We start from the raw sequence: 12,836 nt of genomic DNA on the forward strand, positions 1-12,836 counted from the left end.
AAACCAGGTAATTCGTTTATGTGCAAAAGCTAAAAAACGCCATTATGTTTCCAGGGTAAAATCCCTTAAGAAAGATAACCCAGCTAAATGGCACCAATGTTTGCGCAAGATTTTAAACTCTTCTAGATCCCCTGTCTCGGTTTGTCTCCCTGACAATGCGCACTTACATGACAAAGACATTGCCAAACTAATCAATGATCACTTCTCATCAATAGTGAATGAATTGCCCCGTTTAGATCTTGACTTGTTACCCACTTACCTACCATCACCGTCCAGGCCACCACGTATTTTCCCATGGGAGGTCTACGAAACGTTAAGACGCCTTAACTCTAATAAGAGTAACGGTCCGGATAACGTGCCCCCTAAAATAGTCAAACAGTATGCGGTTGAATTCAGCGAAGTCCTCGCTCATATCTTCAACTCCTCTTTAGAGGAAGGCTATGTTCCAAAACCAAGGAAGCAGGCCATTATCTCACCAATTCCCAAAAAGTCGCCAGCCTCACTTAACAACCTACGGCCAATCTCTTTAACTTCAGTCCTTATCAAAGCTTTTGAATCATTTGTAACGAAATGGGTCCTTCAGGACGTGGCAAATGTACTTGACCCCAACCAGTTTGGCTGTAGAAGAGGAATGTCCACTGTTCACTACTTAACTGCAATGGTCAACTCGATCCTCCTTGGTGCAGAAAGCCCAAAAAGTATCCAAACGATTCTTTTAACAAATTTTAATTAACAAAATGTTACAGTATAATGTACGTCCCTCAATTTTGCCATGGCTCTGCAATTTTCTTAGTAACCGATTACAATGTGTCCGCTACCACGGTAACCGATTACAATGTGTCCGCTACCACGGTGTAACTTCAAGTTGGAGAGAAATTTCGTCTGGCGTCCCCCAAGGCACAAAATTAGGTCCTATACTCTTCTTAATTTATATTAATGACGCCCTTAGAGAAGACGTTTTAGACCGTTATAAATTTGTCGACGACTTAACAATATGTGAAAGTAGAATGTTCTATGAACCCAGCCAAGTACAAATTAAATGGCTGGGCGTCAAAAAACGACATGATCCTAAACGGTGAAAAATTTAAACTACTAATGATTTCGTTTATGAAAGACTGCCCCCCTCCTCCGACAATCTCACTTAACGATACGCCCCTTGAATACACGGAAGACGCATGTATACTTGGCCTATGGTTCTCCAAAGATCTTAGTTGGAGCAAACATGTTGACATCATTACACAAAAGGCAAGTTCACGCCTTTTTTGGCTGAAAAAATTAAAACGATTTGGACTCCCCACACAAGATCTCATCGAATTCTATCAGGGTTACATACGGCCTACTTTAGAGTACGCTGCTCCAGTTTGGAGCCCGAGTATCACGGCGCTGCAATCCATGAAGATCGAGCGAGTACAAAAACGTGCCCTAAGAATTATCCTTGGCCTCCATTATACATGTTATGATGAAGCCCTAGCCCATTTTTGTCTCCCCTCCTTAGAAAACAGGAGGAAAAACCTTAGCCTTAAGTTTGCCAAATCTCTGTTTAGTTCCCCTATGTTTAGAAGCTGGCTACCCCCAACACGTTCGGAAGTTCATGGTAGAGACCTAAAAAGTGCGAACAAACTTTGCATTCCATCGACCAAAACAAATCGTTACAAAAACAGCCCCATCCCATACTTCACCCACCTTTTAAATACATGTACCTGAAAAGATCTCCCATGTCTCTCAATCCACCGCCACAGTCTTCATTTATACTTTGTATAACAATTTGTTTTGTTTCCCTTTGTTTTATTCCTATAATACGACTTCTTGTAATTGTATATTTTCATAGATTTTACACATGTATGAAGTACAATGTCTAAAATGCGCAATTCAGCCTCTTCTACTGTGTAGAAGTAGCTGCGATGTATTTTATTGTTCACTGACTGAACTAATAATAAACCAATCTTATTACAGTGATCAGAATTTTCCCACATACTATTGGCATTGCTCTCGGCTGTATGTTCCTCTTCTGACTTATTGAAAAGTTCTTCAAAATAATTAGCAAAACCCTGTACACTAATATTTCCAATGTTAATCACTTTCTTTCCTTTTACTAAATTCCAAAAATAATTGACCCCGTAAGCTAAATTAAGATTATTTATTGGTACATGAAAATAAAAAAGGGGCTGCCTGTCAGAGTCTAGTATACACTTTAAGTTAGAATATAAAAGATTCAAGAATATTTGCCAACAAGATCAAAGACTAAATTGAAAATCAATTTAAGAGTAATTGCAGCAATGTAACAAAATGTAAGTTAAAGGCTGTCAGCTACATCCTGTTTTCCTCTCCTAGCCTTACTGTTGAACAATGTCAATATAAAATTCAAAGAAAGGAAATTGAAAATGAGGACATTGTGGAGAAATAAGTTTTGAAATTCAATTAATTGATAAAAGGATGCTTCGTCCTGCTTCTAAATGAGATGTTAAACTAGATGCTATTTACAATGATACTAACCTCTGCGTGTGGCGATGTTTCTTTTGATTGTGTATTGTCACTTTACACCCACCGTAGATTTTGATTGTTATTATGTATGATAATGCAAGTTGCAACAATGGTACATCTTATTGAATCTTCACTGAGAAACGAAGTTACAGTTTGTATTGAATGTGTCACCTACACCGAAGTATAAACGAAAAGCCAGTGACTTGTCTTAATTTACCTTTGCTTGACTGTTTCCTGACACAACACATGAACCAAATGAAGGCTGCAGCCAAGATAACAATACAGACACTTCCGATGGCAATGACGGCTACTCCTGAAAAAGCACGGTCTGTCAATGGTACATCTACGGTTATAACTTGCATATGGCAATTGAACACTGGTCCTATTGAAGAAGCATATGTTACCGAAGCGCCATTTCCTTTTAGGTATGTGTTGCATGTTTTGACACTTTAAAGGCATACTACGGAGTTTTTTTGCGCTCAAATTTGATATATTCTAGAATTAAGAAATATCAGATTTACTACCACTTTTTGTCACTTTTTGACACTTTTGTGTCGTTATTTCACGTTTGCAACATAAGGATTAGCCTACAAAACATTCTGCTCTAGGCACGCTGTAACCTGTTGACCTCCCTAGTTAGACCCTCCTGTTTCTAAATAACAGCATTCTTGCCACCGGTAGGTCCCCCGGGGTGGGGTAATCAGTTAGCACATGAATGGCAGACTGCAGATAAAGAACACAATGGAGATCTTCTTTGCAAACACCCATATCTAATCATTCTAAAATAGCATATAATAATGAACTTTTAGTCTATTTCGTAGGATATCATCAAGCTGAGGTCATATTCCCTTCAAAACTGCAGGAAACCTTGAACAGAAAGCTAGTCTACTGTACTCAGAGGAACTGTCAACTGGCCCCCCACTGGGAAGCCAGGCTGATTAGCAAGAAACAACAACACACAGCGGCAGTAACCAGCCTGTGCCCATCTGTTTCTTGGAAGATCACAATTTTTATACATCATGATTATGTGGTGCATTGATGTCGCAGCATCTCTCCCTGAACATTGGTATGCAATGCTATAGGGTTGATTGAACTAACAATGTAAAGAAAAAATAGGAAAAGCTACTTTTTGTTTTGTTCAAAAACAACGTAGTATGCCTTTAAAACTCTTTCAATTCAGTTACTACAAGATTTTGCACAATCCTTACCACAATGTCAAACTACGGTGTTAAATGACTTTATCACCTTCATCGCCTTGTAAATAGACTGCAGACACCACAATCCCAGCAATAGCAATCGTCAAACCCAGAGAGAACTCAAGTAACATGGTTGAAACAGGTAAGTTCATACCGTTGTCTAAAAAAAACAGAACAGTAAATGGTAACAGAATGAAACAAATCTTTGGTCAAACAATTACTGTAACTATGTTTTAATCATTATTCATGAAATAGCTAAATTACAATTTGCTAATTTAATTCGTACTTCTTTATACACCCTGACACAGGCAAAAGCTTCAGTAATGTAAACATGCAACATCAACTCTCATGATTTCCAAAACCGCTAACAATCATATATAAAATGGCTGAGACTTGTTGATAAATACTCCACATAGTATGCACACTTATGTTCAAAACATTCTGGAGAAGGCCTTGATGACACTGTTCTATGAATAGATGGTTAATGACCTGCCTTGTTGTGTATATTTTGTCATAAGACCTGGTCATTTTCTATAACCACCAAATACATTATGATGTGGTTATAGCAAAGGAGCAGGCGTTATGACACCATGTACACCGTGGAATTGGCGGGTCATTAACGTTATTATTATGTAGCACATCCAAAACAATCCGTTTGATTCCTTTGATACTTTACATATTGATAGATGTTTTGAATTTCTGAGAAATACATTTTGAAAAAATACATTTGTCCTTTTTGATGTAAAAGTGATTGCAGATTTCATTTTGAAACCAAAAATTTCGTAGACAAATATTCGTAACTTTGCGATCTTGACATCTCAAATCTTTTAAAATCATATCTACTGTACTGCATTGATGAAAATTTCTCCCTGTTGGATTTGATTCTGATTCATCACTGTTCTATGAACTTCTTCTGATTTGATCCAGTGTTGAAACAAAAATAATACCAGTGTTAAATCCTTTTCTATATGTTACGACGTCATAACCAATATGAAACGGGGCCTTCTGATTGGTCAAAGTCGCCTGGCTATATGGTAATATCTTGTAATCAGCTGAATTAATGTTACCTGCTGCTAAGTTAAATTGACCGACAATATGCAATACTGATTTCAAGTACTTGAATTTGGTGGCTTAAGTTATGAAATGCGCGCTATACCTGTCATTGTATGTCTAAGAAACTTACCAAACGATTTGAACAGAAATCCACCAATTGCTGCTGCGATGCTCATTACGGCTGCACCAGCAGATAATAAGACGATTGCGAGAAATCCCTGTTGACGTTCTGTAAATAGATCAAGTAAACATTTTGAAGCAAATAATTGTATACTGATAAAGGTCATTCATCGTTAGCCCTGAGTTTCCAAAGAAAAGCTGAATGCATGACTGGACAAAAGGAATTACATTGTATACATACAAGAAAATTATATTTCTCTTAGCAAGTAACGTCTTTTTGAACACAACAAGTGTGTGAGGAAAGAAAACAACAAAAAAAGTTAACATTTGTAAGCAAGGCCAATCGTTGCAACTTCATTACTAATATTTTGCTCCTTTGGTGTAATGCATTTTGCCATCTTATGTCAACGTTGTCACAAATAGAGAAAAAAGTCCACCTTTCGCGTAACACCATTATAAATCAAAATGTAGTATGCTAGCAGACATGAAAACTTTTCTTACCATTTCCACCGTCAACAACAGCCATTATGATCACAGCAATTGCCAACAAGACTCCAACCAGAGGTCCCATACATGCCAAGAGATTCATCGCCCCACATGTACATGTACATGTACAACAACAACAACATGTCTCTGTGCAAATACAACAAGTCCATGTACCTGTGGAAAAATGTCAGGAAGAAGATTATATACAGTCATATGCATAGCGACCACCTGGCCATTGCGGTCACTTTTTGTCTGTCCCTTGCATTTTTCCATCGACCTAAGCATTAAGAAATAGTCTATAGCAGGCACCTTTCCAACGTGACCACGGCCACACAACTTCCGGTCCCGCAGATACAGATACAGACCCAATGCCTATTGCGGCCACACAGCGGCCGTATGTCACCCTGCGTCGGGGTTATAATCGTAGATTGCGAGAATTTGGAGTTACCAATAGGGTCATTCTGACGGTAGCGGAAGGTACGAGACAGTGCATTAAACGTTAGAGCACACGTCTTTGTCGGCGAATTTACCAACATTAGGCGTGCCAATATCACTCATTTCCGGTAGATTTAACTTTGGCAGGGTCAGTTGAATTTTTTGACGATCGAGACAATGCTACTTGGCGAGAAATATCACTGGGTACAGATCATGTTTAAATTATTGCTTGTTGTCAATGGACCGATCCTGAAGCCCGTCCCCTGTTCGATCATATTCTGTTTCGAACACCTCCGGACAAAACTGGTCGCCGCCGCTATTTACCTGATACAAAACGACAGACTTCTGTTCAGCTTTTTGGGCCCTGAAATCATCTCAGACCGGGCCGAAAAAAATGCTGCCTTTTTTTATGAAGGCTACATCCACTGGGCCGGGTACATTCGTTTGGGGAGGGGGGCGGATAAATAGCTGCGGTAAGCTTAAGGGCGTTATAATTTCAGTCAAAGCGGAAGCAAGAGACACTCAATAGCATTGCAATGTTGGTGGGCAGGAGTGCCCGGTTTCTGACGCACGGTCGATGCACGTAAAAACCGGGGTACTTATTTCTGTGACGGGGCTTCTACTGCGTTTGTTCTATGCATAAAAGCTGCATGCGTGCTCATGACAAAAACAAAACTAAGAAAAAAGCAGTTCGGGCACTAGTGGAGAGGGGGCTTGTATTGCACGCCAACTAATAAGACCCTGCTACAAAGTATGCTATTGCAGAGTCCCGTGTCTTATACATGCCCTGCTCTACACGTGCACCCTGCCCACCAACAAAGTAATGCTATGTCTCTCCCTCCCAAAAAGCTATACTCAGTGGGTGTATTATTCAACAAAGAATAGCATAGCATGTCTCCTTTAGCTATTTCTGTCTCACTGGGGCTGTTTTTGACGGAGGTGTTCGAAATAGAATAAGGGGTTCTACCTGATTCTATTTGTTCGATATGGCGTTCGATCAGGATCGGTCCATTGATTGTCAAAGCATTTTCTCTGTAGTGGCCATCTGTCTATATTTCTCCAGTCGCTTAGGTGACAGGTTTGACCGTACATACATTCTTGCAGAAAAGCCACAAATTAACCAATTTCAATGCTTCATACACTCCTTTTGAGTTTTATTTAACTTTCACATTGGTGCTTTGTAAGAGTAGTTACGATTCAGATAGAGATTACCGCTTGGTCTGCAGTCATTGAATGGATGTGAATTGATATTACTAATTCATTTTCCTTTCCTGTTAGAACAATACACACATGTAGTACATGTAAAGAGAATGTTAAATATACTTACATTTGCATATTTCTGCCATCAGACTGAGTATTGCTATTATCAAGATGGCGGCCCACAGCGCCTGGCACACAAAGACGATAACAACCCACCACCAGGGGGGCCTGTCTATGGCCAAAGAAGAAACAACAGGTAAGTTCACAATAAAAGAAACTTGCTCTCAAGACTCTAAAAGTCCGGAAAAAAGAAGTGAAACCGAACAAAGCAAAATTGTATCCCTGCTATTTTGTTCTGATAGCAATGAAGTCGTCTACATTAGTGGTTACAAAAGACAAGTTATGACTGGTTAATGACCGGTTTATTGAATTGAAACTCCTTGGAGCCAAAAGGGCTGAATTGCCAGATTCGCAATTACAATGTTTTACATACACTACAGGTAAACGGCATCAATCAACTAAAGACACATGTTCTCAGTTTACCACACATAATAGAATACAATACTAGTAATCATTATTCATCAATTCCAAATAAAACCTATCTACTGCTGTTAAAGAGTTTGACAATATCAGGTATTGGACTTTTCACATGTTGGTATCTTCGTACTGATGCAGGGTCTATTTTGTTTGTTTGTCTTGTTTCCCTCCCTGTAACTTCACCTCTTCTGCTTGAGAGCTAAGTGTGGTAAAGTGTGGTACAGGTTTGACTTGGCTAGCTTCTTTTCAAGTTCCAGGCAAAGGTCTCTCTTCTCATACAGGCTCTGTAACTCCAGTGCTTTGCAAGACTGCTCGTATGAGAGGATATGTCCTAAGAGGATTCAAGTTGCTCGTCGTTGAATCATTTCTATCTTCTTATGTCGTGTGTTTGTAAGGCCAGGGTGTCAGACTGGGGTAACGTATTCGGGGCAGATGAAGCAGGTGTATACAATGACCAGGTCTTCCACAGGTAGGTTAAATTGTCGGCGTTAACAGAGAAGGTACAGTCTCTGGCTTCCTTTCTTCGTTATGTCCATGACGTAGGTCTGATTGGATCGTCACTCCTGGGCACTTGGCAACACTTACCACTTCCAGCTGGTGTCATTGGATGGTGAGGGGGGCCTGTGGTGGCGGAGATGGTGTGCAGCTGAAACGGACATAAATGGCCTTACTTTTGCCAGGATTCAATTTTATGCTGTTCATATCTGACTACGAAGACAGTTCATTGAGGTCATTCTGTACCTTGGATGTTTCAGAGAGAGATTCAATGATGTTTAGGTCATCGACGAAGGCCCAGGGGATTGTATACTGTCTGTGTATGGGTGATGATTGGTCCTAGTTTGGTCCCCTGTGCCATTTCGCACGTGAGTTGTTTTGTTTGTGACAGTACGCCGCGATATCTGGTATTCTGGCTGCGTCCCGAATGAAAGTTGGCAAGCCAAGGTATAAGTCCTGGTATGACGCCCATCTCAAGCGGATGTTTCATCGATGCGGTATGGTGTAGCTGTCGTTTGTAAGTACCCATGTGCTACAAAGTCTCAAGTCTCTCTTCGGTACTGTAGAGTCGGTCCGCTTGGCGTGAGGGCAAGACGTCAGCCATTGACAGCGAAGAGAGGACGCAGCGGGACCAGTGTGACTTCCTGAACACTACCCCCAATGTGCCGGATGCGTGACAATCCCGGACAGTAAAACTATATTCCAAACAATTTTACGTAGGGCGGGGCACTGATTTTGAAAGGGTTTTCCCCGCCACGCCCTGGTGCATTTTGAGGCAGAGGTGAGGGGAAGGAGCGGTAAAAAAATCCTGGGTGCTACAATCCCCGACCTGTAACCTCTGCTTGGAGAATATTCTACAGGCACAACTCTTCAAACTGCAATGAATTTTTTGGAAGATACGAATGAAATTAGAGCACCGTGACAAAAAAGACTAATAGCAAAAGATAGTCTGGCCTGGGATCTGTTCGTTTCCGGATAAAAGTGAACTATGGATTATGCGATTTGACATTTGTGACACACACAATAAAAACCAGCTCCGTTCGAAGACTGCAATGGAGTCTATGTTTGGAACTTGTTTCCAGCTTTAGATGTCTCGTTGTCTGGCTTGACTCGTGCTTACCTTGGCAAGATCACATCACAAGTAGGTATGTTTTGCAATGGTGTTTCGGCCAAAGAACATATCATTGTCAATATAGAAAATTCCATGAACAATAATCTTGTGTTGCAACAGCTGCAGCATACCTGCGTTTTGAGGAGGGGGGTTGCCAGTAGGCGGCTTGGTCGTTCCTGTGTGAATAGTCCACGACTGTTATCATAATAATACACCATGCGAATAAAGGGAGTGCCAAATGTGACATGTATAAGGTATTTTTTGTCAATCTGAGCAGCACAAAAACACAGCACAACACATTACTATTATAACAAGATTCTATAATATTATATAGTATAATTGTACTACTCGAATTCATTTTAAACTAATTGAATCATTGAGTATTATGTCTGAAGGGGAATAAAGATAATTAGAACATGAATGTTAAAGAAATCAAACTCATTTGATTCAACAGACATATAGAATCAAAAAAGTTTACATTTTAACAGAAAGAAATGAAATAAAAACAGTCAAAGCAAATGTGACCAAACTGGCAGGACAGTTTCCATTAAGATATAATATCCTGTTTGACAGCCACTAATTTGACTCTTGGTCCGTGTTCAGACGATAAAAAAAGAACATGTCCACCTGAACCTGGAGGATCTGTCGCAGGACTACTTGTAGGTGGAGTTGTTGTAGGCTCTAGAAAGATCAAATTTAACAGCATGAAAGTTGCTAGCAATAACAAGGAACATTATCATATGGCCAGGAATGAAATAAAAACAGTCAAAGCAAATGTGACCAAACTGGCAGGACAGTTTCCATTAAGATATAATATCCTGTTTGACAGCCACTAATTTGACTCTTGGTCCGTGTTCAGACGATAAAAAAAAGAACATGTCCACCTGAACCTGGAGGATCTGTCGCAGGACTACTTGTAGGTGGAGTTGTTGTAGGCTCTGGAAAGATCAAATTTAACAGCATGAAAGTTGCTAGCAATAACAAGGAACATTATCATATGGCCAGGCGCCGCGGACCAATCAGAAGGCCCCATTCTACGTTGGGTATGACACCGTAACTGTCGCATCTACTTTTCGGCGGCTCCAGGAATCGTCCAAAAACCTTACGAAAACTAGATATCCAGGATTCGTACTTCCGGTGCCGTCAATCATGGTGATTGACAGTACAGAAAACATTATTATGCACGCCCATGTTTCCATATATGGGTCGACCTCGTGAGACCTCGACAGACTCAAGTTGCGAGAGATTAAAACCCGGAAGTGACCGCTGCCCTCCCCATGATAGGACGTCATCTGAATGCTACTAACACGTAAATAGAATGTGATGCTACACGAAAAACAACTTCAAACACACAACACATAATATAGTCGTGCGACTGTTATTGTCTATCGTTGTGGACAACGGTTGTCTTTAGACATGCGTTCAGAGTATTACGGGGCACCCGCAGTGCAGGATACCATTGCGGTGCGTGCGTGACCCACAGTGACCGCTTGCTCGCAAATCAAAAATGGCGGGAGAATTCCTTATTTTCGTCAGGCGTTCAGGCCGTTTTCTGGATATCCAGGAATCGTCCTCCTGTTCAGGCCGTTTTCTGGATATCCAGGATTCATCCTGAGTCTGTTCAAGCCGTTTTCTGGATATCCAGGATTCGTCCTGAGTCTGTTCAAGCCGTTTTCTGGATATCCAGGATTCGTCCTGAGCCTGTTCAAGCCGTTTTCTGGATATCCAGGAAGCGTCCTCGTGTTCAAGCCGTTTCCTGGATATCCAGGATGTGGACCAGGCCTTGTGTGAGAAAGAGACGCCATCTGGATGCTATTAACACGTTACCGTGAATGTGTCGCTATACGGAAAACAACAGTAACTTTATCCCATCTTGACTGCCATTTGTTAATTCATTACGCAAAAAGCATTTTGGGCCTGATACGTAAGTAACATGTAAACATCAAAGTATCATTATCAACATTCGTTTAAGTTCTGTAACACCAGGATCAGCAGAATAAACTACACGATCTTCTTGCGGGGAGATACAAAGATGGCGGCTTTCTGACGAAAACAACATGCCCCCGCCCTCCGCATAGTCTCCTCCCTCGAAAACAGGAAGCTCCACCCCCACGTACACGTTCTGGATAAACACCGTCGTCTGTCCAGGAAACGTCCTGTTTGCGACGATTTCTGGATATCCAGGAATCGTCCTTCTGCTCAGGACGATTCCTGGATATCCAGGATTCGGCATATTACGAAAGTTAGATACTGACGAAAGTTGGATACAACAGTAACACATAGACTCCGGCCGGATTGGTGTGTATTTCTCGTTTGATCGGTCAGAATGAGTCGACACCGGCACCAGCGTCGATGCAAATCGTCACCGGTGCCAGTGTCGATTCATTCTGACCAATCAGAAGGAGCGATACACTCAATAAAGTAAGGTATATGTAGGCATTGGCCGATCAAAAGGAGCGAAACATATGCCAGAGCAGAGGGAATACGTACAGACTGCAAGGGGGGAATGGAGTCTTCTGTTAACATTGATAATGAGTTTTGTCGTTCTAAAAAGCCAAATACTGCAATGCTTCGAATATTTCCTGTGGAAAATTTGGTTTCAAAATGCAATCTGTAATGTCCTTACAAATGTATGTACCAAAGAACAAATGTGAATTTTCAGAAAGGAATTCACACGTTCATTACCAAGGAATCTATGCGTCATACAGGAGTTTGCAAGTTTGGGTAGGCTATATGATAATAACGTTAATGACCCGCCTGTTACTCGGTGTACATGGTGTTATACACGCCTGGTTATAGGCCAACTTGTCTTAAATACACTCACACAGACTGTACTGTTTTCTTGGGAACTTCGCTCACTCGGTGGTTTTATTCGGTGATTATAGCAAAGGATCAGGCGTTATGACACCATATACACCTCGGGGCGGGCCATTAACCCTTAACTGATTCTGAAACAGCAGTTTCATATCAACAACAGAAAACGTTTTGGCTTCAATTAAAAAAAAACTCCTTGTATGAATACTAGTAAGTCTTGAAAGACAGTAGAAAGACAATGCAATATATATAAGCTCTCAATCATGGTCTTTTTTGTACATGCTACAGCTCACAATACATTTGCTGTTATTAGTGTCAGGGTAATGTACTTGTCTAAGGTCAGCAACATTTACGTAAAGTGCCCTGTTTTAGGGCAAATATATTATATATTGAACCCATTTTGCCAACTTGTCTTAAATCTACACTCAGACTGTACTGCTATCTTGGGATATACATTTTGTAAAATTTTGCAAAATTGATTGCTTCAAATTAGAGTCCATTCTGAGTCACCGAGATGGTTTTGAAATAATATTTGCAGAAATTTTGAACTAGTAAAAAAATATTTTAGTCATTAAAGTTCTAAAAGTTTGAACTTGTTTGAACGTATCTAGATATGATGGAAACATTAGGAAAGTAATGGTACATATATCTCTTTGTTTAGAACAGTTTGGAAACACCAATGTGTTTTAGTCATTGTTGCAACATGTTCTCACATGTGCCAACAATATGTGTCATTTTCCCTCTATAAAAACCTTTGTTACCCCAATAAACCAAGCTGCTAAGCTGGGTCTTTTGTTTGGTCTTGTATTTCTAGATTTTCTTTAGTAGATACTGGTGGCTCTTTTGTTAGAAGCTATGAGACAGACATAATTTCCTCTACTTGGCAGGGATGTGTGAATTGCCCTCCA

General features: G+C 40.5%; 1 protein-coding gene across 1 annotated transcript in view; it reads right to left on the reverse strand.

Moving 5' to 3' along the window:
- Window positions 1-8,364, reverse strand: part of LOC118404300 — a 15,299-nt gene extending 6,935 nt beyond the window's left edge. Inside the window, exons 1-7 of the mRNA XM_035803368.1 lie at window positions 8,317-8,364; window positions 8,094-8,154; window positions 7,099-7,203; window positions 5,352-5,510; window positions 4,861-4,959; window positions 3,727-3,837; window positions 2,699-2,794 (exon numbers count right to left, since the gene is read on the reverse strand). Of these exons, the coding sequence (XP_035659261.1) occupies window positions 2,699-2,794; window positions 3,727-3,837; window positions 4,861-4,959; window positions 5,352-5,510; window positions 7,099-7,203; window positions 8,094-8,154; window positions 8,317-8,364 (679 nt within the window). The remainder of the gene's footprint in view (window positions 1-2,698; window positions 2,795-3,726; window positions 3,838-4,860; window positions 4,960-5,351; window positions 5,511-7,098; window positions 7,204-8,093; window positions 8,155-8,316) is intronic.
- Window positions 8,365-12,836: the final 4,472 nt, after the last annotated feature.

Source organism: Branchiostoma floridae, chromosome 17 (genome assembly GCF_000003815.2).
Source record: "Branchiostoma floridae strain S238N-H82 chromosome 17, Bfl_VNyyK, whole genome shotgun sequence".
In the NCBI taxonomy this organism is placed as follows: domain Eukaryota; kingdom Metazoa; phylum Chordata; class Leptocardii; order Amphioxiformes; family Branchiostomatidae; genus Branchiostoma; species Branchiostoma floridae.